Raw genomic sequence first — 27,763 nt, 5'->3', positions numbered from 1 at the left:
CTTCATGATGAAATGGTGAGTAGAAAAGGGGAGAAAGAGAGAAAAAGAAAAGGAGGAACTCAAGATACAGCTACTGCCTTGCATCCAGAGTGGGCTCAGCTGCTGTAAAATCCAAAGACCACAGGTACTTGACCTCACATTTTGGAGGCAATGCGTTTGATCTGCTCTGGCCTCCAGTGGCCACCTCTCCCCCCAGGTGGGGCTTCTGGTCATCTGGTCACTCTGGGGGTCTGTTGGGGTCCAGAGCTGGGTGGGGGGTAGTACTCACCCCACACTCCAGCCCCTCCACTCATTTTCAGCAGGGAGGTTAATTAGACAGAAGTTAAGGATGGCTGCTTAATGAGCCTTAGGTGCAGGGCCGCCCTAACAGGAATTTTTGAGCTTAGAGTTGGGACATGTGGGGTGATAGAGGAGGATGAATTGAGCTTGTGAAAAATGCCAATCACTTGTTTTAAAATTTTAAAAGTTTGATAGTAATAAAATAGCTATAAAAATAGTAGTAAAAATCAGAGCAATAAGAATTTGGACAATCCGAGTTAGGACAATAAAGGACAATTAAAAGCAAAGAATTATGGATGTCCGGGTGCTTTTCTGTGCCCCAAAGCACACCCTGCTAGGAAAGGATTAATCCCTAAAAGCAATAGCCTGTTGCATAGTCATATATCTCATACATGATGCAAAAATTCTTTTTCAAACAAAGGATTTCTTCTGCTGAATTTCTGCCCCCTCCCCTCATCTTGTAAATCAATTTCTTGGTTCCTAGAAGTCTGGAACAAGTCTGAACAGTCCTGATAAGGAGGCAATAATTCTTGTCTCTGAATTTTGGTGTCTTGTTGCTGTTATCTGTATGGGAAGAATTTCTTGATTATCTTATCCATTCTTTGAGCTAGTTACAAAAAGTATCTTATATCACATAGTTTCTATTTTAATATTATGCTATGGCCTAAAAACTGTATTTATCACACTACTTAAAAGGGATTCATACAGCACTTTCCAACATAACACATACAGTGTTCATTTTAATATTTGCTATGAGCCAATCATATAATATGCATTTTTCACAAGTTTCAACTTCCCAAAGTTGCAGTTCAGGGATTTGGCACCACGGGGTGCAGGAATGTGCTGAGTGCCTGGACAAGCCTCAGATCTGTGTGGGATTTCCTCAGTTCCCCAGTCCCCACACAGTTAACTGGAGCAGTTTCATGAGTGCTGTCAAAGTGAAAAGACTGTGAAATTAAATAAAAAGAAAGCATTTTTCTAGTTTTTCACATAGTATCCAGAGTTTCTTATTGAAGCATTTCTTAGGGAAGCATGAGCTTAGAGCCAAGACCAGAACTGTGGGGAATTTTTAGTGCACCTCTTCAGGTGAACTGAACACATGTTTTTGCTTAAACACAAACCCAAAAATGATCCCCCATGGAGCTTTGGGCAGAATCCTACTGCCATAAGCTGTTCTCCAAGGACTCTGCTCAGATGTGTCCAGAGCTGACCTCTCACTGACAGCTGCACTAACTCAAGGCACCAAATCCCAGTCCTGGGCTCAGTCCCAAGCCCAGCTTTGCCATCTGTTACAGATGCATATTACATGATTGGCTTTCACAGATATTAAAATGTATACTATATGTGCTATGTTGGAAAGTTATGCTGTATTAATCTCTTTTAAGTAGTGTGGTAAAGACAACACCAAAATTCCGTAATTCTTTGCTTTTAATTGTCCTTTACTGTCCTAACTCTGATTGTCCAAATTTTTATTGCTCTAATTTTTATTACCTTTTTTATAACTATGTTATTGCTATTAAAGTTTTAAAATTTTAAAACAAGTGATTGGCGTTTTTCACACACCTAAGATGGCACTCCCATTCCAGGGTGCCCTGGACAATGTTGTGACCAGGGGGATCTTCACTCCCTTACAATCCTTCAGTCTCAAAGATGGGTGCATTTATAAATGCCTCGATGGGTGAGAGGCTTTGGGAGTGTGGGAATTTTGGATTAGAGATGGCACTTCTTTGTTTTAGGTGGTGCCATTTACTTTTCTTAGCTTCTGCATAGGCAAGGAGGGTGAGTTTGGCTCACATCTTTACTGCATGGCTCAGAAAGTCACAAGACCTTTAGTTGCCAGACCTTTTAAGGATTAATTAACTAATAAAACATTGCTACCAAGGTTATTTATGCTTTTGACTTAATATTTAAATATTTCTTCTTATAGACACATGCTACAATGTTAGCTTTCTTAGTTAACCATGTTATGACACACAAACTTACAGTACTACATTTTAAACTTCTTGTTACCTTTGTAACTACTTTTATTTTTCCTATATCTTAAACTCCAAAACTCTAAACTTTCTTCTACTTAGCTTAAAACTGTAAAAAACTAAGTTTTTTTAAACAGTTTTTTTTAAACTGTAACTAAACTGAGCAGAAGAAATCCTTTGTTTGAAAAAGAATTTTTGCATCATGTATGAGATATATGACTATGCAACAGGCTATTGCTTTTAGGGATTAATCCTTTGTTAGCAAGGTGTGCTTTTGTGGCTTAGTGCCCAAGAGCATCCAGGCATCCATAATTCTTTGCTTTTAATTGTCCACTACTGTCCTAACTCTGATTGTCCAAATTCTTATTGTCCTAATTTTTATTACTATTGTTATTACTATTTTACTGCTATTAAACTTCTAAAATTTAACACAAGTGAATGGCACTTTTCACACTTTTTAGAATAAAGTTGCAGGACTCCTCTGTCTCCTTTGTGGACACTGGCTTCTCATAGTGTGGCTTCTCTGCACAAGTCTCTGGCATTGATAATTACAGCCTGTTTAAGCTTTTCCTCAGCCAGCCCTTCTCCATTCCAGGTTATTCCTGGGTCCTAAACTACCACTGCTGAGCAGTTGCAACCAGAATTTCCCCTTCAGGTGTCCTGGCACATGCTGCTGCTGAGGCCTGAAAGACAGGCTGGAAATAAATCCTCACAGACCCATGTCTATAGAGCAGGTATTTGTTTATTGCAGTGCCGGTGGTGAGGGGGATTTCTCCTAATTCACCCCCCTCTGTCACATGCTGTGGTGTATTTACACAGTAAGTATTTCTTAGTATTGTTACAGATGCATATTATAATATTGTCTTTTTGCAAATATTAAATTGGATTTTATATCCGTGATGTTAAAGTAACTTTGTTGTAAAGATGTAGTTTTTATTTCTGCTGTTAATTAAGTGTAGACATAGTAGTGCAATAGCTGATATAGTATGCTTGTGTTAAAGTGCCTGTTTGGATGGGATAGCATCCAATGAACACGGGATGAGGACACCTGTACAGATCTGCCAACCATCAGCACTCACCCTCTGAAGGCAGTGTGAACCAAGGCCCAAACTGAAAGTGATAAGGAGAATGAGCCAAAACCCCAGCCAAGAAACACGCATGCTCTAAAAAGGCAGACCCAAGGAGGGGCCATGTAAAATAGCTCCTGGGATATGTAAACTAGTTTATGGATATGCATTAGGTTCTATGAATATGCAACAGGCTGATGAAATTGAAAAGGTATTTAAGGGGTGTCCCCAAAGGTAACAGTGTGCTCTTGGTTCAGTGGCAAGATGCACCTGACCTAATAACCTTTGCTCTGTGGTCCTTGTCTCTCTATTGTCCTTTACTAAACTTCTTAAATTTTCATAGGAGAGTGAACGTGTTTTTCACAGTATCCCTATGTCACTACAACATCACCATATACCTGCTGGAACTAATTTACATAGTATGAGCTCATGGTTATTAGGTAGTTCTTCTGCACTGCCCTTGTGCCTTCCCCAGTCCAGGGGTAGTTGGGGGTCTTTAATGAAGGCTTCCAAGGTCTTCTTTGCATCTGAACTTTTCAACTTTGTCTCTGGAGCATGCACAGTTATGATGTTCCCTGGTCTGTCTGATCTTAAATAGCTTAAATTCTTTGCTTTGTGGCTAATTGGCTTTGTACTTGCCATGTTTTCATTAGTACTATACTTATTGATCTCTAAAGCTAACCACCTGGTAAGTTTTTTCTTCTTTTTTTCATCTATTCAGCATTAAGGAACTGGTGAACTATATACTAGCCATTACATCATATAAAAAGTTATTTATATCAGGTTATATAGGTACAAAAAGCTATGACTCAGGTTATATAGTATCAGGTTATATAGGTATAAAAAGCTATGATTCAGGTTATATATACAAAGTCATAATTTAGATTGTATTGATACCAGGATTTATAGATATATCAGGTTATATTGACATCTTACAACTATAGCTATATGAGCAGCTTGTAACTTTGGTCTAAGTTACAGGCATCGACACCCAGATCTTGTCCCCAGCACTGTGAGCAGCACCCAGCTGAGAGCTGCTCCTGGGAGGCAGCAGAGTCCCTGCCCTGGCACACAGAGCCCTGAAGCACAGGGATCCTATGTCGTCCTGTTCTTTTGAAGGTTTTAAAGTTATTTTTTAAGTTTTCTATGCCTTCTAATGTTTACATATTTCTACTGGAGTTTTCACACACTGTTCATGTAAATAATGATTGTTTTACATTTTTCTTTGTGGGAAGAGAGAATTGATGGACTGTTGGTTTGACCAGTGTGGTTGGAGAGGTGGCAATTTCTTCCATCAATCCACCGTCACTTTTGGAATTGTATATATTGAGAGGTCAGAAATAAAACTCCCTCTTTTCCTTCCTTTTGCTCTTTTGATCTTATTGTAAGTGCGTAAGTTATTTCAGGTCGTAGTAGGACAATCCTACTCTGCAGGACACTCCTGAGCATCCCTGGCGGCACAGTTATTCCAAACTGCCCCCCAACAGCCCCGAGCTCACTGATCCCATCGGCTGCGGCTGTGCCAGCTTTAGGGGATGCCTCCAGGCCCGCCGGCACCCACAGACTCACCGCGCTCCGAGGGCAAAGGCTCGTCCTCCCCTGAGCTCTCCGGGCCTTGCCTTTCTCCGCTGCGGCTCCTTCCGGAGCCCCCAAGGCTCCAGCGCCCGGCACACAGCATCCCATCCCCGACCTGTCTGGGGGAGCCATTCACAACACGGGGGGTCACAGGAGGAACGGGCTCCCCCAGTTATTCCCTGTGCAGGCGGGACCCCCACCCCCCTTCCCCGCCGGACCCCCCGTTCCCCTCAGACCTCTCCCGCTTTCCTCGCCACGGCGAAGGTCCCGCTGGGTCCCCCCGGCCGGCGACCACGGCGACATCCCCAACCCGCCCGGCCCCTCAGACAGCCCCGGGACCTCTTTGGTGTCCGCAGGCGACGAGGAAGCCCCGCGATGGCTCCGCGATGGCCCCGCTGGCCCGCGATGGCCCCGCTGGCCCCGCTGCCCCGCGGCCGCCGCTCCGTCCGGCCGGGCCGGGCCCTGAGGACAGCGCCCCGCGCGCTCCGCTAGGCGGCGCCCCCGCGCTGAGGGGCCGCTGCGCTTCCCGCCCTCAGCGCCCGCCCTCAGCGGCTGCCGGCGCTGCGCCCCGCCCGCCCCTTTTCACCGGGGCCATGGAGAGGGAAAACCGCTTTAAATTGTTCATGCCGCCGCGCCTCAGCGCTGGGCAGGTGTCTGCGGGCAGATCCCAGGTGAGCGCTCGGCCGCGGGGTCGCTGAGGGCGGCCCACACCCCGGCAGCCCCCTCGGGCTGTGGCGCTCTGGAGGCCGTGGCTGAGGAGGGGCCGGGGGGAAGCGGAGGGGCCGGGGGGAAGCGGAGGGGCCCTTCCCCAGGGACGCGGGGATAGTGCAGTGCCCGGGGAGTGCTCGGCAGAGCCCCGAGCAGCAGCACACACACCCCCCCCCCCCCACACACACACCCCCCCCACACACCCACACACACCCCCATACACACCCCCATACACACCCACACACACCCACACACCCACACACACCCACCCACACCCACACACCTGCCCCTGCATGCGGCAGGGCGTCTCCTGCGCTGGGCTCATTTCTGTGCATATGTCTAGACCGGTGCCGGGGGAACCCGTTTGAATTTCAAAGACTTTTGTTGTTATTTTCTATCAAAACTGAAGGGAATCATCTTCTCGAGCATCTGCTCTGTGTTGTAAATCCGCATTGGATATGGGTAATTCAGCACAGAGAGCCCCACTCAGATGCTCGCACTGGCGTTGATGATTTGGTCTCGCCAGATCAAGTGTGCAGTGAAAATGTTCTGTCTCCAAACTGAGTTATGGGAATTCAACAAGTTATTTTTTAATGTCAAAGCTCCTTATGAAATATGTGGAGATTCAAACGGGATATTCTGACAGCAGATTGACAGCTTTTGACAGGGTGAACTTCTGTGACATAAAAACCTTGTAAAAGGGTATTTTCATGCTAAAACATAACCAGATGTGGTTTAGAACTGCCCTTGGAAGTAAAGTAAAAAAGAAATATCAACTACTGGTCTTCAAAAAAGTAATTTGTCTCCTTGAATCCTTTACATGTGCTGGTGCCCAGTCAGGAGCCGCTGGGTTCCCTGCTTTGAAAGCTTCCCCTTTGGCCACAGTCTATAAAGCAAACTGCAGGAGACCAATAGTTTGGTAAAGCACTGTGAAGTAAGAAGCAAGCGAGTTCCAAAGCCATTACCAATACCTTGGGCTTAGAAAATTGTAGGCAGCTGTTTTATTAAGGAAAAATTCTACTGTCATAAATATATAGATTCTGTTTTCACTCCTATTCTATTATTTTCTATCATCTGTATGGATTTTTTTCTTGGATTTTATAATTATTCTTTACAAATCTACCCATAAGAAACTAATTTTTAAATTTGTGCAGGGTTTTAACAAATGCTCAGATGATGATTTTAAGTTGCCATTTGACATGTCGAACCGTGGCGAAATCACTGATTCAGGTAGGATTAAAGTATTTGCCATGCACAAATATTAGATATTAGATTTTTATATAATGTCAAGTTTTTTAATTTTCATGAGTAGTCTCACAGTTTCATATCTGTAACTGTTAAATACAGTTTCACTGTTGCTTTTTTAGAAATACATTGATCAAAATCTCTTCAATTTTCAGATACAATTTCACAGCAAGTAAAACTTTGCTCTGAAGTAGATGAAGAGGTCAGCTAAGTATCAACTCTTCATGTCTAATTCCTTGGGGTCTTTTGAATTTGTTCCCAGTCAATGCCTAATGCATTATTCAGTAGATATTTCAGGGCTAAAGGAAGTAGTCAAAAGGGAATAATGTTTTCTGTCTCTTGTTTAAAGCTGAATCACTTAAAGGAGATATTTCTGATTTAGTGAACATGCCTGGAGACAGATCTTTAAAAATTAAGGTGACTGCAATGTTGTTGTTGTTTTTTCTTTGTTTGAAATGCCTATGAAGTCTATGAGCTTTAATTAGAGTAAGATTTAAACCCTTAAGTGTCCTTGTGGAACTGGTTCTGAATATTCTGTTGAGGGGCAGAAAGGTTGAAGTCAGAGTGTTCTTTGGAAAACTGAAGTAGATTATCCCAATTGCCTTGTCTGGCTTTATTTTATCTGTAAAACAATGAATTTAGTGGTTTCCTCAAGTAATCGATTCTTTTCACAGCATCTTTACGAGCATATTTCTGCTTTAGCATAACTCAGTAAAGCAATTTTTTTTGCAATAGCTTCTGTACTTTACAGCTACAAAATGCTGTTTGCTACACAAAATAAACCACATTTCTTGTGCTCTCCCTGCTGATTTTCATATCCCTGAGGACTAGACTTTTTTAATCCTAGCAGCTTTTAAAGTACCATCAGGACTGCAGCAATATTGTGACGCAGCCAAAACAAGGAAGGTGTTTGGGGGTGTTGTATGTGAACCTCACGGCCCTTTGGGCTCGTGTGTTGCTCTTTCCTGCCTCGACCACTGGCCCAGCCCTGCTTGTAGGACACTTTCAAAGTGTCCTAAGGGCACAAGGGTGCTGGTTTTTCTTCCTGCTCCATGTGTGTGTTGATGGCAATATCACAGGTGCTCTTGGGCAAAGTCTCTGAAGCTGCTTTTACTTAAGTCAGCAGTGTCTGTCAGAAGGAGAGGAAAGAAATGGTGTGAAGAACCTACTAGAAGGAATTTCAGCTTCACTGACAATTCTAGCAAAAGTTTTATTGGTTTTGGTGGACTGCTGTTATCCATGTCTTTAGGACCATCTATTTGGTGATGTCTGAAGGTGGTTTGGGGTATTTAATTGTATTTGTTTCTCCTATGTGCTCTGTAATGCTTTTTGATACATACAGAGAGGATGCACAAAGATTTAAACTTTGGCTCCTTATCATATATAAGCTTATATCACCATCTGTGGAAAATATTACTCTTGTGATGTTTCTAAGAGATAAATATGTTATCTACAACAGTATTAATTAGATAGTATTTGAGATTAAATTGTGGAACCCGTTTTAATAGAATACAGAAACAATGAATGAATTGTTCTCAAAACTCTACAAAGAGGCTGAGAAGATCAAGCAGTGGAAACTGACTGTGGAATCAGAACTAGACCAAAAGGAAAGAAAACTCCAAGAAGACAAAAAGATTATTGAGGCACAGAATAAAACTATTCAAGAACTGCAGGCCAGTATTGTATAGTACATATTGAATAAATAAAGTGCTTCCTGATTTAGTATGACAATATCATTGGTACAATTAAATATTAAAGATTGTTGCAGTTTGGTTTTTGCCTTGAGAAAATGATTATTTTGAGAAGGTGCATACACTTTTCCTGTGTGAGTGTGTGTATGAAGACTATACCTGCAAGTGTCTCAGGTGCTGGTAAATTATTGTTCATTAATTATTACATCTTTCATGCAAAGGATGACTCAGCATGTAATACCAGCTAAAACAAACTACTGCCTACTGATGCCCAAAATTACTTTTTCATGAGGGATTTGAGAAGTTGAAGTGCATTTCTAATATATTTTTCAGTAACAGTGTCTTTTTGCATTTGTTCCCTATGAAATTAGTTTGAAAATGAAAAACTGCATTTGAAACTGGAAGATGAGATATGTGAGAATAAAGATCTCTTGAAAGAGTAAGTACTAGAACCAAGTATATACTTTTGTGGTGAAAATAATCGGTTTTCATGTAGTCAGTTTTATATAGCTGTTACATTTTGAATGTAATTTACATTGCTACTCCTTGGATACACAAAGTACTGTGCACTCCTGTGAAAACAAATGGTATTTTCCCCTCCTTTAGAGCTGCTGCTTCGAGGCATCTGTGTAATCTGCTTAAGGAAACCTGCTCTCACTTCACAGAGAAGACCAGCAAATGTAAGTGCTTTTTTATTTTTTATTTATGAGAGTAAATATACTTCTAGCTTGCTCTAAATTCACAAAGAGAAGAAAGTTCTCGTGCTGTTCAGATAAATTTTCCAGTTGGGATCAACTGGATGTGGCTCCTAAAATGAGAAGTGAATTTTAAGTGGCTCACAAAATTTGAAGGCACAGGTCTAGCAGATGTATGGTTTATAATGCTAAATCCAGAGGACTTTTGAAGCCAGTAAAATTGTTTGCTGAAAGATTGCCAGCCTAGGAGCTATTTGTGTGCCTAAACACTGATACAGGTTTGAGGTGATGCCAACACCCCTGATTAGCCACTGACAGCTGTTGCTATTGGACAGGAAATGAGTACACAGAAGCTTGGTAAGTTCAAAGGAGAAAAATACCCAGTTTTATTCAAACATCTGGTATTTACAGAATTTCAAAGGTGACTGTGGGTTGGAGGATGAAATTACCACCTCTCCAGCCACACTGGTCCAGAGATCAATAAATCATTTCTCTCCACCCACAGAGAAATATGAAAACTATTCTATTTATACATAAAATTGTGTAGGAACTCTGACTCTCAAATATGTAAACATTATCAGAAGGCTAAAGAAGTTTTATGAGAACTTTAAAACTTTCAAAAGAGCTATAAAAGAAAATTTAACACTTTTAAAAATCAGGGCAGCAGACAGCCACTCCAGAGCAGGGCAGGTCTCAAGTCTCGTCAGCCCATTGGAGGCTTTCAGTCCCATCCAGATACTGTGAATATATACAGACATATGAAGTGACACTTCATGCCTGCTTTTAGGAAGTAAAATTTACTCTAAATTCCCAGCACTCTCGAACAAATTTCCTGAGCTGGCAGTTCCTGTTTTCAGTCATCACACATTTGTGGGGGAAAAGGGTCCTAACCTCAAGGTATAATGAGTAACTAGAATTCTTCTTGTGAAACTGAACAAGCCAAGACAGTTGGACAACTTAATGAAGTTTAAATTCTTCAGGTTTTAAAACATGTTATTGATTGGGAATTTTACTTTATATGCAATTTAGAATTGTTATTATAATCATTAGAATTTTACTAACTCGATCTTGGATATTTAAGAAGTGTCTATGTCTTTTTAGCCTTAATTCTAGAAACACTTGTGTATAGATGTACTGTTCTTTTTTGATAGCTGTGTTTCTTACTGTTCTCTTTTTAATTGTTTTCTTAGGGAAAAATAGTGTCAGTTACAAAAGTGAAAGGAAAGAAGGAAAATATGGACATGGAGTGTTGTTTCAATTTTTTAATGACAGTTCTGCTGATAGGAAGAAAATCAGTGCTAAACCCTAGATTACAGTTTATCAAATACTATCAACAACATCAATACTATAATACTTAATATAGTTACATAAACTGATCCAGAATTACACTTTTCACAGAAAAAAAATACATTGGGAAGGAAATTTAAAAGCTGAGGTTGCTTAATGTTTCAATGAAATACACATTTTCCGTAGATTCTGTAACTTTTGGCACCATGTTTCATAATGACTTATTTAATAAGAATGGAGCTGATAATTCCTTTTTTAATTCATTATGCTGATTAAGTATAATGACTTGAACAGCTCGGATTCTTTTACTTGTACGTTCTTGCTTTGATAGATGAACAGGAAAAAGAAGAAACAATGCAATTGTATGGGGAACTTCACCACAACCTAGAAGTAAGTGACCAAGCTTGATAAAAGGAATGTGGGTTATGTGCATTTGCTGAGTTACATGTTTATGCTGAGATGCTATTTGTGTCCATCATGTGTGTGTATCATGTCATGTGTGATGCAGGGAGCTAGGTTTTCAAGCCCTTTTCAAGAATTATTTTTGTATTACATAAAGCACATTCACTGGAGAGAGCGCAGCAGTGCACGGGGTGTATATCCATGTGATCTGTGTGATATGTGCTTAGTGCTGGGTGACTGCCAGAGCTTCTGTCTTCTTTTTGGGCTCTGTTTCACCTACCTGGTGGTTTCTCAGAATGGCTGAAGTTGGCAGCAACCCCTGGAGAAGTTCCCAGGGTTTCCAGCATTGAAAGTCAAATATTCAATTTTGTTTTTAGAGAATGACAGTGGCATTTGAAGAGCTTCGTGTGCAAACAGAGAACGACAGATTGGAAATGAGTTTCAAATGTGAGAATTCTGTTTATTGAGCTGCTGGCTCAACAGTTTTGTACTTCATAGCTTTTATTCCACGTGCAGTGTCAGGGCAGATAGATGTGAAGTGCTTGAATAGTGAGCAGGTCACCCTGAGACACTGAGACCCTTCTTTTACTCATGCTGCCTGTGTTCACTGCCTGCCCCTTTTATTGTTGTTCCACTGGGCCAAATTTGGAACTTTGTTTTTCAAATAATCACTCAAAGTCCAAGTTTTGTCTGTGAAGTACAGTCTAGAGATCAATACTTATTTCCTGTAGTTTGTTTATTTTAATAATGCACTAGTGTTTAGCTACAGAAGCTTTAGCTAAATGCTCACTGTCTATATGTATGGGCTACTATGTTCCTGTTTCATTTTCACATGCTTTTTTCTGTTAGTTACTTGTAACAAACATGGAGTAATGGATGATTTCTGTAGAAAGCTGGCAAAAAAAGATACTTTGATTATAAATTCAAACATTGCCTCAACAATTACTGTTGGGAAATAAATTGTGCAGCTGTATACTTGCAAGCAATCTTAAACTGGAAGTTGTATTGAACTTGGAGTATATTTCAGCTAGAATGTTAACTATGGATATTACTGTGTCTCAAAAGTAAAAGAAGAAGCAGAAAAAGTGGACAAGTTTGAAAAAGAATGCAAACTGCAAGTGATTCAAAAGGAAAAACAGGTTTGCTCAGTCTTACCATCTAATATGTAGAGCTTTATTTGTGACTAAAGGGGAAATGCAAGAGCTAAGTAGTGTTTCTGGGTATTAGTAAAAAAAGACAAAATAACATCTGAAGCTTCATTTAAGTCAGAAGCTGCTAAGTTTAGTGATGTTTCAGTACCTTTAGTCTACTGCAATTCATGGTTTGGATTTGAATTAGAGAACTTCTTTATTTAGAGTAATGTGACTTGATCAATATTTGGCTAAGATTATATCTAGCCAAATATTATCTATCTATCTATCTATCTATCTATCTATCTATCTATCTATCTATCTATCTAATCTAACTTGAATGACAGACAGCAAAATGTCTGCTTGTCGTAGCTGGGGTACAAATGAAAATTAGTATCTGTCCTTTTCCCAGACTTCATTATGATATTTCTTGCATTAGATTTCAGCTCTTATTACACAGAGTGATGAAAAAGATGGTGTAATAAAAGACATCAAGGCTCAGCTGCAGACATCACAAAATAAGATTGCTGACTTAATAGAAGCAAAATGTAAGAGTTCTGTCTGCTCTGTTTAAATGTAATTGTTTATAGAAGCATAGGAAATAGGGTCACAATAGTCTTATTCTGTTGCTGGTTGGCAGCAGAATTTTGGGGGCTTGAAGGCCTTTATTTTTGTTTGGAACAGAAGCTGCTCATGTGGGATCAGGACTGGCAGGGTAGTTTTTAGGACAAGTGAAGCAGTGAGAGCTTTTGGAAATTGCAAGGGGAAAAAAACGTTGCTTCAGTTTTGCAAATTTACAGTCATGCAGATATCACTGAGGAAATCTACTTTTCAAAACTTGATTTTCAATATTTTTAAGCAATCTGTATTCAATGTATTTTATAGGATATGATGTCAGTACCATTGGTCTTTGTTAAATTCTTTAAATGTATGTAATTTTCCATTTTTAGCAACATTTTAGTAAATATCCTATTTTAAAAAATATAAGCATACATATTTTTTTGCTTAGTACATGAAGAAGAAATGTTAAAGGAATCCCAGGTCAGTCAGGAACATTTGAAGGCAGAGCTGGAAGAGGCTAAAATTTCACTGCAAAAGGCAGAGGTACACCTTGCTTACAGTTTTACAGTATAAATAGACTAGATGAATATTTGCATAAATATAGATACTTTAGATATGAAACAGTTGTAGTTGTTTGTTGCAAAACATGTTTAGAAATTATATCATGTTTTGAAGGTTACGCAAAAGAACTTAGAAACTGAATTCCAGACTACAGTGAAAACATTAGTTCAGGTTACCAGAGAAAAGGAAGAAAAGGAGGAAGAATGTAAAAAAATGAAGGCTTTGCTTGCAACCCTGACAGAGGAGTTTGAGACTTCTACTGCCAATTTGAAAAGCTTGCTGAAAGAAGAACAAGATAGGTAAATTAAAGTTTAAATTGGAAGAGTGATTTTACAGGTTGCAGTCTATGACAAAACCAAAACCAATTTGAAATTAAGCTGAAATTTGGAGATTTTTTGAAACAGTGGCCTAAATGCAGAGAATTTAATGTAATTTTTTTATTTGTGATAGTTGATACTAGTCTGTAAAAAGTAAATGTTTGCCCCCTCCAACTTTCATAATTCTGTCTTTAAGAAATACAGATTTCTCAAAGTGTGTATTTGTTTGCTTTCATGTCTACTGTTCTGAAGTTGTAAAAGTGAAATTTGATATGAGTTGCAGGCAGATATATCATCTGCCTATTGAAAGGTAAATGTTCTTAAAGTGCTTGTGGTAAGACTTTGTCTTATTGTCCTTTAAATTTAAAATGCAGTGCTTTGTACTATACATTTGGGGTTTTTTAATTACCATTTTCATAGATTAAAGAAATATGAAGACGATTCAAAGCTGCTTGCCTTGGAGCTCCAAAATAAATCTGCTGAACTGGGTAAGGCTTGTAGAAAGGCAGAAAATGAGCTAGGGAGTAATAAAAATATTTTCTGCTGTTTTCTGGAAATGGACTGTCATTAGGAGTTGGAGAAATTATTTTACAGTGCCTGTACCTGTCAGGAATGCCTGAATTTATTTTTACTCAGCTGACTCCCTTTTCTTTGGGGGTCATTGGTACTGGCAACAGCCAAAGGGCAGTGCTGTGCAGGGCTCCAATAGTAAGACCATCCATGCATGAATTTTGGTTTCCAGCTAAGATCAGTAGAACTGCAGGTGCCAGGAGTGACTTCTGTAGCTTGTAGCAGAGATAAAACCCTCCCATTAAGGTTCTGTAGACCCTCCCTATGCTGGAGATCAATACTTGGAGAATACTCTAGTCTTACAGTCCATGGTTTATTTGAAGTCATAATTGTGGCAACATGATAGGCACTAAATTTTATTTAAGATAAATAATTTGTTTTTCATCAGATACAGATTTGCTAATGTCTTTATTAAAATTTTTCAAGTCTTCATTTAGATTAAGTCATAAATCAGCTTTACAGTTTCTTAATCCAACAAGTTTTGAGAACTGGGTTTACAAACAAGTAAATATTTTATACTGCCTGCTAAACATGAAAAGTTATTTCTGTTCCATTAATTTTACATTACATGTGCTGTAGAAGAGATGACTAAAGTGAAATGTGATAAAGAAGTGCAACTTGAAGAGCTGTCAGAAACTCTGGTAAATGTTCATTTTATTAATCTCATGGCATTTTAAATCCCTCTTGCTTTGTAAGTATCTTAAATGCCATAAATAAACACTGTCTAGGCTATCTTAACATTTCTACTAAACTTTCTCACACAGTATTTCAGTGTTTTCTTTGAAGAAGTTGTTTATTGCCACTGTTTTTCTTGTGCTTTGGTTTTTCTTGTCTCCCATGTTTTTGTTTTCCTTGTCAAGTTTTTTGGTTATTTCCTTCTTTGTTCATGCCCATTCAAATGCCATATAAAGTTTTCCCATTTTTTTCTTACTTATTGGAAGGTAATTAGCTCTGGCCTCTGTGAATCCTACTGTACTGTGACACAGGCCCATTTTCTGTCACAGAAGTCTAAGCTATATGAAGTACACTCCCAATAGAGATTTATTTTCATTATGATTTTGTATTTACAAGTCTAACAAGAAACTGTATCAGCTAAAGTTAAGACAGTGTGGAATCAGGTGTGCATTTTACTATGTCTGCTTGTTGTTATAATCTGTGCATTGAGTGTTTCACTAATTTTCTAAAATGGGCAAATTGGAGGACTTTTACTGAAGAAGAATCTTGAGGCTACTGTAGAAAATTTGCAAAGAGAGAAAAATTTGGAGAGAGAAATGAAAATGCTCTCCAAATGAGAGAGGTCTGAAGCAGGGCAATAGTAACATGTTTTTTATAAGTAGTGAAGCTACACATCATGACTTGTATACAAGTTCATAAGAAATAGCACACATAGCAGTGTCCCACCCTGAACTGCTCTGCTCCTCACAGTGACAGCAGGAGATCCTCTGTACTTCTGCATAGAGGAGCCTGACTGCTGCCCCTTGCCCTCCTACAGTAGCTGTGCTAAGGATGAAGATGCAACCCCATTGATTGCCTTTCTATTCTGTGATATAAAACTGGAATTCTCTGGTGTGTATTTGGTCTTTTTTTATTTGGATGAATGCAAAAGCTTATGAAGTCTGAAGCAAATGTCTTCATTTAAAATCATGTCCAAGGAATCTAATTTAGTAGTTTTTCTGACCGGGTAATTAAACTCACAGCAGGGGACATTAACAGCACTGGTGTCAGTTCACTGTCTCACACCACTTCCATATCCCAGATATGGAGATATGTAGAGATACAGTCTGGATAATACATGACATGGATGTTGTTTGGTTTTTCTGAAAGCCTTGTGCTCTTAGTTCATGTCTGATAACCTCCATGAGTTGTAGTTTACACATGTATATTCAAAAGTCTTCCTTTTCATTTTGCAGAAGGAAATCCCTGATTTGAAAGCACAGCTGACTAGTGCAGCTGAAAAGGAACAAGATTATCTAAACCAGCTTGTGACTCTGAAAACAGATCTTGAACAAGAAGCGTATGACCATTTTGAAAATATAGTATTTAATTTTTTGGTGTTATATAGAAGTTGCTTTAATACACAGTAAAATGAACTATGATAGTTTTCTAATGAAAGTTTTGAATCACATAGTATGACATTGATTATATACTTACATTTCTAAATTACACTTTGTCTATTTGTAAGTATATGTAGTTGTTCCATATCTCTTTGACTTATTTAACAGGAAGAGAAAGTTCCTGAATTCATTGTTAATCTTGCTTTGAACTACATCATCTTCACTAACCATTATATTTATATAAAAGTTGACTCTGGTTTCTTTCCTTCTTCTGTCACCTTTTATATCCCTGTGACTTTGCTGTAAAGCTTATATTTGTAGAGAAAGGACTGAACTTTTTTCAGCCTGGAATAACACTTGATAATGGGTATATTTAATTTAAGAGGAGATTTCAAAATGCATCTTCTTACTCCTCTTGGCCATTTGTTTTAAATTAGGTTAAAGAATGAACAACTAACAGTGTGTCTCAATAAGCTTTCACTAGAGAAAGAACAAATAGTACAAGAGAAAAATATTGTGGCTGCAGAACTTAAGAAACTGCAAGAACAACAAGAGGCAAGTTATAAACTTCCAGCTTATTTTAAAGGACAATGCTCAATTTAAAAAATTACTCAGTTTGACAAATCAGATGATGAGCTGCAACATGACATGGTTCTGTAGAGTACCTGAACTATTTTTTGTGTTTGAATTGGAAAGGAAGTGTATTTACACTTGTAAGTCAGGTCAGTGTGCTTTGGATGGCTTTGAATTTTTTAAGAAGTTGCTTTGAATTTTATTTCTTTGCTGACATTGGTCTTTATTTAGGATAGTAAGAAAAAAGAAGAAGATACAAAGCAGTTAGTTGAAAACTTAGAAGAGGCAAAGGGCCAACTAAGGCAAGTAAAAACAAATATTAATAGCTGATATTGTTAAAGGAAGTAGACTTAAATAGTTGTGTTCATATGCTGCTTTCTAGGTTTTTTGATGAATGTTTTTCTAGATTATATAGCTAAACAGAAGCTATTCAGAATTGCTGTTGGCCAAGTAGAAATTTTCTCAGATTAGAAATACCTCTCGCTACATGAACAGTGTTTGCCATCATTTTGTATTACATAGAAAGAGCTATCTTGTTTTGCATTAGACATCTTAGGTGTGAAGGAAATCAAAATGGAAGTTCAAGGTTATAGATTAAATGTGACAAGGCAAAACTGGATAAGTGTTACTCTCTGGAATTCTCTGTATCATCAGTTAAATAGACATGCAGCCTCCCAGCTGCATTACAATATTCCAGATTAGGATGTATTTTCCTTAGGTTAGCTGGAATGTATTTTCCTACATAAAAAAAAGTATAGGCAGTTCACATATTGACTTATTAGGCATGTGGCTTCATTTTAAGAACATTTTCATTGAACATCTTAAGAAATTCCCATCAACATTAGCAGCTCTTTTTAGAAAATAGAAATAGGTTTATTAGAAGTACTGAAAATAAGTTAAAGGCAGTAAGTAAATATTTACTAATGCTTGTTAATTTGGCACTTAGAAATGAACTGGAGTCTTTGAAGGAGAAAATGGCAAAGACAGGTGAAGAGATTAAAAGTACACTGGATGAAAGAGAAGAAAACGTACGTCGCGTCATGTGTCATGAAAATATGTTACATAACCTGTAGGGCAGAATCTAAATGTAAAATCTTTGTTGGGATTTCTTCTGCAAAGCTCTGCCTGGGAGGATGTGATCTCTGCCAGAGGCTTTCCTCTTTCACAGCTGCTGCCAGCTGTGACATTGTGTGTCCACATGCTGAGCCCTGTTGTTTCTAAAGACAAGAACAGTCACTAGGATTCTTACTCTTTGCTGGGAAGTTTAATATTAAAGATTTGTTTGTTTTCAGGCAGACAGAGAACCTGCTTTTCTGTTTTTTCATATACCCACTCAGTCATGGATGGGCTCTGGATTAGCTTTTTATATGTAAAGTGAATTTTAGCTTAAATAGATCCAAATATTTTTACGTTTTTACTATTGTTTCAAAGAAACCTGGGGTTTTTAGCATTAGAATGGATTTCAAAATTTCATTGTAAAATTCAAAGATTTACAATTGTAATTTCAGATTAAGAGTATTGAAAATGAAATTTCAATAAAGGAAAAGTAGTTGAAGATTCTAGAAAATAATTGGGAAAATTAATTTTTTCATGGATTGTAGGGAACTTTATACAATTGCATTTTTTAAATTGTGAAGATACTGAGTTTTTTTTTTTTTTCTTCTTTCTTAACTCTATAACCACTAAGGAACTGGTTCACTGTCATTAATTCACATCTTGTAGTGCTTTATGGCTAAAACTCTGATCATTCTAACACATCAGCTTGTGTTTCAGTTCCATTGGAATAAACCAGACTGGTCCAAGTGCGTGTTTGAGAACATTTACAGGAATTGCTAACATAGGGAGTAATTTTTAGAACTTACTAATAATGTTTGAAATATCTCTTTCAGATGAATAATTTAAAGAAACAGGTAGAAAATAAAACCAAATGCATTGAAGAGTTGCAGCAGGAGGTATGTAGAGATTTTAAATGTCACAAATACATAAACACATGGTATTTTGGGTTGACTTTTCAGCAGGTTTGTGTCTGCGGTGATACCTTTAGATACACAGATGTAATTTTAAAATTTTCCTTTCTTATTCTATCCCTGAGCAAATTAGGGAGTCATCTTTGGAATCACTTGATTTGTTAAATGAGCTTTAATTTGAAAAAAGCAATTACAAAAATAATATATTTAATAAACCTCTACTTGTTTTCATTTAGTACATAGTATGATTTATGTACTTGCAATAAATATCTCAGTTACCACTAGTAGAAAAGAATTCTGCACTAGCACAAATTGTAGTAACTTCACTGTAAAAATAGATAACTTGTATTTTTTGTCATGACATCTTCAAACCTTCTGTCAGCGGCATCTTAGTTTTAATTCCCATTCTGCACCTCATTTGTTATTCCCTGCTGTTGCTCAGGAGGAGCCTTTCTTAAGGTCATGAAGAAACTGTAATTATTACAGTAATTAGTTGAGCATTCTTTTGTTTGAAGAATTGTTCTGGAACCTGAGCTGCATAACAGAGTTATTTGCCTGATGAAAGCTGGAATTTTGAAGATTCTGACATTTTTGATGCAGTTAAACCATTATATAATTCTATTAACTTATTAAGGTACAGTGCTTGTTTTGTTATACTTCAACAGAATAAGGTGCTGAAAAAGAAAATTACTGCAGAAAGCAAGAAAGCCAATAGTTATGAAGGAAAGGTAGGTTTGAACAGCATCACATAGAAGATGAGGTGAGTGTTTTTAAGTCCCAGTGTAACTAATGATAATACTTGTTAAATACATGCTGAACTGGTTTATGGAGCTGGGATATGGATTTTGCAGGAATAAGCTCATAGTTTTTAGAAGATGCTTCCATTTTTAATCATTGGGCACTGACTATTGGACATTTAAAAGAGATGGACTTCACATTGTAATTAATTATGTTTCTAATCTGTTCCTTTTTTTTTTTTTCTTTTTGTTGATAGTGGACTAAACAGGGTTCAGCAAACTCATTGTAAGAGAAAAGCATTTGAAAGACATATATATATTATTTACTTTAGGCTGCTCTTTAAATGTGTTCTGCTGTGGCAATCCCTCTGATGGGAATATTGTGTCCAGCTTTGGTTACTGTACTTGAATAAAATAAAAATATCCTTTTTTGAGGATATTCATATGATAAAAGGAAAAACTGTAATGAAAATGAACAGCTGGGAGGAAAATGTACCATAAAACCTGTGAAAATCTTATATAGATTTACAAGAGAGGGAATAAAATCTCCATCTGTATTTGTTTTTTTCTGAGGCATTCATATAATTTAGGGTGACTGCTTAGGGCAGTCTTCCCCATTGTGCTGTTGCCATTGTTTCTTTGAGTATTTTCTAACTGACTCCAGGCCAAAGTTCAATTCTTTATTAAAAAAAATCTGATCCTTTAAATAGGAATCATTTTAATAATATACCTGAAAAGCAACTGTATTTTTGAGTTTCTGCTCAAAAATAAGAGGTAAGAAAAAAATCATTAACATAGTAATTCCTAAACTAATAAAATAACATCAACAATTCTGCATTCTCAAAAGGTGAATAAATTGCAGTTAGAGATGGAAAATATGAACAAGCAGCATAAGGAAGCAGTTGACATCTATCAAAAAGACATAGAAACAAGAAAAATAAATGAAAATAAACTTCGCGAAGAGGTGAGAGGTGTTAATTTTTACTGCGATTTAATTTTTTAAAATTTAATATGTTTTTATGAAACTATTGGCTGGAGTCCTTGCTCTTACATTTCAATCTTATCAACATAAATGGGACTTCTTGTGTATGCCTGTGAGCAAAGCTTTAGTAGATGAGGTGCTTGAATTTAAGTATTTGAATATGTCTTTGAAAATAAGAACTCTGTTAAAAATTCTTTGTTACAAGATACAGTTCAAAGAAATTCTACCCTTGGTATAAAGTCAGCATAGTTAAACTACATTATAAATTCTCCCATATTAGTAGTTTTCTGCCCACACATTTTTTGGTGGTAATGCTCAGAAATGTTAGGGCAGAGTGCTTGAAAAGGCCTCTTAGTTTGAAGCAAACTTGCCTGCCATGGATGTACCTTTGATCCTGCCCATTTTAACAATCTGCATAAAAGATGTGGCATTTGAAAAGGATCTTAAAAGCAAATAAAGCCCAAGTAGGACTACATACTTTGCACCCACAGAGGGAAGAAGAAATTAAATTAGGATTAAAAAAAAAAGACATTGTTATGTTTATAAATGAAATGCAATTTATTACTAACAGATAGAAAAGATGAGGTTGCTTTATGATGAAACAGCAATGATACAGAGAGAAACTGATGTTCGATGTCAGCATAAGATTGCTGAAATGGTGGCACTTATGGAAAAGCACAAGGTAAGAGATTTTACTGATTGCTGTGACTTGTAATGTGTGATACCATGTTAATAACCTTTCAAAACCAGAAAAAGCCCTGAATCTGGGAAAAAGAAGCTGAACACATGCTTGACATTGCATCATCTAAAATCAAATTCATTTGAAGAATTTGAAAATATTCATATGGACAGATACATTCAATTTATCTAAACTTCTGGGATTTTTAGATTATTTTTAAAATTCAGGCTTCCTTTGATACCATCTTAATGCAGTATTTTTCAGTATTGGTTTGACCTCTTTCTCTGAGGAGGTTATTTAGTGACTGTCAGCAGTTTAGCTTGACACATTTTAGTTTACCTTTCTATTACTCTCTTTTGCAATATCTTTAGCAGATATCATTAATAAAGATAGCACAACTGGGTCCTAGGTGCTGAACACATATTGTTGCATAGAAATAAGGCACTCTCTGCCAGTCCACAAAATAATACTTGCATCGTGCATTTTCTGTTTTACAGTTTCTGCAGAAGCATCAGTGTTTGTTCATGGTACTTTGTGGATCTTAAGAGCCTGGTTTGAGAAAATGATGGATGTTTTAAGACTGGATAGCTCTATAATTGTAACATTTAGTGACATGTTTTGAGTTTGTTGTTGGTTTGTTTTTTTTAATACAGAACGAGTATGATAAAATGGTCGAAGAAAAAGATGCGGAGTTAAAAGTATATAAAATGAAACATCAGAAGCAGTTATCATCAGAAAGAGCACTGGTAAGGAGTTCTTGCCAATGTTAAATAATTCAATGAAGGGGTTGATGTCCCTGTGTAGTGGTTTTATACTGGCTAAGTGCCAGGCACACAAAAGAATATTCACTCATTTTTCTCTGCTATAGATGAATAGAGGAGGGGAAAGAAAAATTCAAGGGCTCCTGAGTTGAGATAAGGATTAGGAGAAAAACACTTCAAGGGTAAAAGAGGTTCAAACTTAAGTAGTATAAAGAAAATGTATTATTAATAGAATTAAAAGTGAGTAATGAGAATTAAAATAAACCTTTAATACACTTTTTTTCCCAGTCCCTCTCTCTTGCCCACCGACAGCACAGAGAGACAAAACATGTGATCTTTGTGACTTCTAAAAATCTTTTTTCAGTTTGTGTAGAGTTTGCTTTTCTTGCTGTGCTGTTGGATCTTTCCCACCAGAGACAGTTCTCTGTGAACTTTTCCGGTGTGGTTTTGATTTTTACGAGTAGCAGTCCCACCCAATCTGCTGCAACGTGAGCCCCTCTCACAGGCAAACTGTCTTCCCACAACTGTTTTGCATGGGTCATTAGTTCATGGGGTGTAGTCTTTACAGGAGGAGCTGTTCTAGTTTAGAAGCAGGGGTCCTGTTTCTCTTATTTTCTTTGTTTGAATTTCCTGCTAGATTGCAGCTTTTTAGCATCCACTCCCTCCAGCACTAGCAGCTTTTCTCATGGGCTGTGAGTAGATCTCTGCATTCCCCATGTGCCTTGTGAATTAAAAGGAGACTGTTGTATTATAGTCCTCACTACAGTTTACAAAAGAATCTCAGCTCTGACGTTTGGAGCACTTATTTTCCTTCCTTCCCCTCACTGAAATTATTGACACTATGTTCTTTTCACATGTCTTCACTTTTGCCTTTTCTCTGATTCAGGAGAAGATTGTTGTCTGCAGGTTCATTTGTTCTTAAGTTCTGTCAACTGAAAAGTTCTCACAGGGCTTTGCAGTGTTGAAAGGTTGATCTCCCCTGGGCTCTGTACTGGGGAGTTGCTCAGCATGCCCCAGCTATGGCACCTCTCCACCCCTCGGAAGAAGAAGAAAAAATGTGTGCAGTTTTTATCCTCTTTAAATATGTCATTGCAGAGGCTTTACCAACTTTTTAAATTGGGCCGTTGTCAGAGCCTTCAGTAGTTGGCTCTGTTGGACATAGTAGAATCTTCAAACTTGTGAAAAACACCATTCACTTTTGTTAAAATTTTAGAAATTTAATAGTAATGAAAACAGTAATAAAAATTAGGATAACAAGAGACAATAAAAAGCAAAGAATTACAGAGCCTGGGTGCCTTGCACTCTGCCACAAAGCACACCTTGCTAACAAAGGATTGCCCCTTAAAAACAATAGCCTGTTGCATATTCATATATCTCATACATAATTCAGACATTCCTTTGCAAACCAGGGTGTTTCTGTTTAATTTTAACTTCCCACCCTCATCCTGTAAATCAATTTTCTTGGCTCCTTGAAGTCTGAGCATTCCCATAAGGAGGCAGTAATTCTTTTCTTGGTATCTTGGTGTCTTGTTGCTTTTATTTCTGCGAAGAATTTCTTGATTATCTTATCCATTCCTTGAGCTAGTTACAAAAAGTAGCTTACATCACATAGTTTCTATTTTAATATTATGCTATAGCCTAAAAACTGTATTTACCACACTGCTTAAAAGAGATTAATACAGCATAACTTTCCAACATAAAACATACAGGATTCATTTTAACATTTGTGAAGAGCCAATCATATAATAAGCATTTTTTACAAACAGCTTTCTCTCTCAGAAGCTGCTTCCATGGCTTCCTCTGCCTCCACTGATAGCCAAGCTGTGTTAAACCAACACACCTTGAGGTGTAATATAATTATAAATGCCATATTTTACTTCTTCCTGTTGAATACTTGGGGAGAAGTTAACTGTCTGCTTTAGTGGGACTGAACAGTGAAAATCACTTATTTGTTTGCTTTTTTTCTTACAGATCTTATTCTGGGCACTAAAAACGCCAAATGTTTCTAAAAATAAATTGGAGGAGCAGTGTTTCTGTCTGCTCTTCCAGACAGTGTGTCATGTTCTGACTTCACTTTGAATAGGAAACTTTTGTTTTAAATAGTTAGATTGTGCCCTTACACCCCTGTTCTCCCAAGTGTTTTAAGGTATTACCTTGAGCACTTCTGATCAAGTACCTGTTTCTTTTCAGTTTTTTTTTAAAACAATTTAAAGCAAAGCTTCAAGTATAGGGTTGAAAAGCAAATAGAATTATCTTTTGTATCTAATGAATATCCCTGTTAATTACTGTCTCACTTCGGACTGTTTTCTTTTTTTTTCTGGGTTATGCATAGTTAACCGTTTATTTAATTGTTCTTAGGAAAATGAGCTCTCATGTTTGAACAGTGAACTGTCGTCCCTTAAGGAACAACTGAAAGCAGAAAGAGAAGAAAAGGTGGAGTTTTTTACTAACAGCAGTGTGGGTGAGAGATGTGGCTTGGGCTTGTGCTGTAGGAGAAGTTATATAAGATATGAAACTGAATAGAAAAACAATGACTTTTGAATGCTGAGGTTGTACTAAATCTGGTCATATATTTGTGTGAACTTTGTAAATCTGTGATTATAGACTGTGTTCTGTAATCACACCAAAAATATTTTTAACAACTAAATTCAAATAAATATTTACTTCCTATCACATAACTCTTTTTTAGGAGAATCTTGTAAAAGTGCACTCTCGCAATATGATTCCTGAAAGTGAAAAGAAACACAAGGTAACTTTAACTTTTTAATTAGTTTTAGAATTTGGTAGTATTTATATGTGTAGAATCAATTAGAGTGCCATGATAATTTATTTACATTCAGCAAAAGACACCGGAATGCTTTTAACTTAAAACTTTTTAAATTATAGAAAATACAAATTTATGTTCCTGAGACTCCTAAACCTTGTTTAGATCTATACAGTGAATCTATTAATGTCAAAAATAGAAAGCCTCCAAATTATATTCCTGTGGAAGTCAACATGGTGAAAAAAAAAACCAACAGTCTCCTTTGGTACCTGCACAGGAAGCCCCTTGGGCAGTCCAACATTGAAATTTTTTAACTCCTAACAGTGAATTTTTCTTGTTGCATTTTTCTGCCTGTATTTCTTACTTCTTTGTAGATGTTTGGCTTTATTTTGACCCTGGGATAAGAAGGGATTTTAAAGGGTCATACCATTCCATGGAGATATCAGACAGCAGTTTCTGGAAGGGCTCCCAGTGTGTAATTCTTCTTGCTCAGTTGTTGCTTTGTGTCTCTAGAATTGTTTTACTTAGTTCTAAAAGTGTCCATTTGTAAAGGCACTTTTTCTCTGTGGAAGAGAAAAAAGCTTATATAGCTGTAAAAATTACCAAAGTAGTCCTGACTGCAGAACTTATCCTTCTTCCCTGTCAGGAGTTCACTTGTGCTTTTCGTATTGGAACAATGGAATTCAGTACCATTTTGATTTATCTATCTAAAAAAGGACTGCACTGGACCATTGCAATGCTTCTCAGTTTAACTTCTAGTGAAAAGACTATTTTAAGGAACACCAGTCTTGATATAGCTATCAATATTTCTCTGAAAGCCTTTTCCTGCAGTTTTGTTGGTTTCCATTTTCTTAGATATTTGATATAGTCCACAGTTTGATATAGTCTACAGTTCAGAATAACCTGATTTCTGCAGATAAGCATGAAGAACTTAAAGACAATGTGCCATGAAACTCAGCTCTTCCATAGCTTCCTGTTAATTCTCCTCATTTGGCGACCAAAAAAAATTATATTTCCATCTCACCCCACTTTGTTTGGATCTTTGCTTCATGTTTGGATGGATAGAAAATAGTTCCACCACATCTCTCAGTGTCTTCTTGGGCACTCAGACTGTAAAATGGGTCATGAGTTTGGGTTTAGATTCTTTACTTACCCCATAAAATATAATCTAAAAATATAAAAATTTTCTTTCCCAGACATATATTATAAAGACTCCTCCAATAGATAAAATGCAAAATGGAAGAAGCACAAATCTAGCTTCAGAGCAGAGCACAAGAAAAAAGCAGAAAGTGCTTCTGCAGCTGGATACTGAGTCAGACAGCTCTGAGCACACTGACCTCCTGGTAAGAATCAGAGGACAAATCATGTGCTGAAGAGTCCTTTGTGCTCACTGTTGTGCCTAAAAATGAAGATAAAGAGTTTGGGCTTCCACATTCAAGCCAATATTTACGTCTATATTTTTACTTTATTGTTTCTTTCTGGAATTGTAGTTGTATGTACATAATTAACATTCTTTCTATTGAACTGTTATGCCTCATAATCACATCTTAACTTTTTTTTTTATCATAGTTTAATATCAGGGGGAAAGAAAAAGTATTTTTTAATATAGTGTGACTAAGTAACTTCTTAATTTATTAGAGCATAGTCTCGGAAGAAGAAATGTTTAAAAAATTGTACGACAGTTATCCACAAGCTTCACAGTTACATTCCACAGCACCAAAAAAGGTATGTTAGCCTTTCATAAGATTAAACCGAATAGTTAATCAGATTGTTTACAGAAACTAACGGATGGCTTTTTTTTCCTTCCTAGACACCAGCTCCATCCAGTGTGAACTCTCCAGGCTCTGCCCTGAAACTCAGAACCATGAGGAGAATACGCGAGGCGGGGTGGACTGCGGTTTCCAAAATGGACAGGAAAAGAAAAATTAAAGATGTTGTAAAGTTCTTTACTTAAAATGCAGAAATACCCAGTGCCCAGGCATTGCTTACTGGTGCCACCACAGGGTTGTTTTTGTCTTAGAGTTAGTACTTTGTTACATTTTTCTGTCATACTCAATGTGTTTAATACTATGTTCATTCCTTTACACATATAAACTTCATAGATCTATAACTCCCTCCCCCTGCAGAGCATATTCCACCTTCCTCCCTTTGCTTCAAAATGTTGGGACACAAATTAGCCAATTTAAAATTTTGAAATAAGTATAACTACATAGAAAGTCGTTTCAAAGCTGTTTCTGGCATTAGAAATTCTGGTTTTAAAGAACTTCTGTTCCTTTAAATTTACTCTGTTTTTCTTAACACATAAATACTTATTGGAAGAATTGTGGCTGTTAAATGTATGGACTTTTACCTGAAGTCCTCTTGCTTTTTCCTGCATTTTAACAGCTGTTAGACCTGTCTTTTGAGACTATTTTGTTTTCAGTATGTTGAAATGGTTTTGAAACTTCTAAAATTTCAGTAGAATTACTTGTATTTCAAAAGGTTTCAGCTTCATAAGGAGCAAAATATGCATGTTATAAGATTGTGAAAACAGTGATAAGATACCATTAAATTGTTTATCTGAAATAAAAAGCGTGGTACTAGATGTTGTTGCTTTAAATATTTGAACACAGACAGAAATCACCCACCAGCCTTCCTAGGGACCAGCAGAAGTGTAAGGAAAGATTAGAACATCTATTTCTGTATTGATCCTTGATTAATCTTGGTTTCACAACAATGACAAACCCTACTTCAGAGCCTAGACATAACAAGAAAACTACAAGTACATCTTAAGTTATAATGAAAAATTGAGAATCCCAAATTCAGCTGAAGTGGGAAGCAAAACATATTTGTTGTATTCTTCTTGTGTAGTGTTATGGATTGGCCAGTAGTTTAGGTTCCTTGTGTTGAGCTGTTCAGCAGTGATGTAAATGAGATTTGTTATTGTATGTAGCTAACAAATATTGTGCAGAGATCTGGAAGAATATACTGTGTTTTCCCCATGAGCACTTGAAAGTGAAAAATTGAACTCTGTACTGCCTACTTCTAGACTCAAACAGTAACTAATCAGTTAGAACCTTGGTATTTTCTAGGTTTCTGTGCCTGATTCCATAAATGGAATGAGGGTCCCCCTACTTGTGGCAGTGGCAACAGTGCACAGCTACATGTCTGGGTGTCTCTTTCTCTGGCCTCATCCCCAGTTTGCT

At 37.3% G+C, this 27,763-nt stretch overlaps 1 protein-coding gene across 1 annotated transcript; it reads left to right on the top strand.

Annotated features, from left to right (window-relative positions):
- The first annotated feature begins 5,440 nt into the window (after positions 1 to 5,440).
- SYCP1 (synaptonemal complex protein 1) lies at positions 5,441 to 27,375 on the top strand. Its single transcript, XM_085564027.1, is given in 30 exon segments — positions 5,441 to 5,565; positions 6,757 to 6,832; positions 7,003 to 7,049; positions 8,910 to 8,977; positions 9,145 to 9,218; positions 10,852 to 10,910; positions 11,300 to 11,369; positions 11,988 to 12,061; positions 12,492 to 12,600; positions 13,062 to 13,156; positions 13,289 to 13,473; positions 13,912 to 13,979; positions 14,641 to 14,721; positions 15,265 to 15,306; positions 15,309 to 15,358; positions 15,972 to 16,075; positions 16,553 to 16,670; positions 16,920 to 16,990; positions 17,635 to 17,716; positions 18,578 to 18,640; positions 19,321 to 19,383; positions 20,240 to 20,356; positions 20,946 to 21,056; positions 21,707 to 21,799; positions 24,173 to 24,247; positions 24,504 to 24,563; positions 24,701 to 24,901; positions 25,775 to 25,921; positions 26,217 to 26,303; positions 26,389 to 27,375. Coding segments are annotated over 30 exon segments (2,712 nt in total). The 5' UTR covers positions 5,441 to 5,487; the 3' UTR covers positions 26,533 to 27,375.
- Positions 27,376 to 27,763: the final 388 nt, after the last annotated feature.

This window comes from Lonchura striata, chromosome 32 (assembly GCF_050655825.1).
Source record: "Lonchura striata isolate lonStrDom1 chromosome 32, ASM5065582v1, whole genome shotgun sequence".
In the NCBI taxonomy this organism is placed as follows: Eukaryota; Metazoa; Chordata; class Aves; order Passeriformes; family Estrildidae; genus Lonchura; species Lonchura striata.
This window is presented reverse-complemented; position numbering and strand designations above follow the sequence as displayed.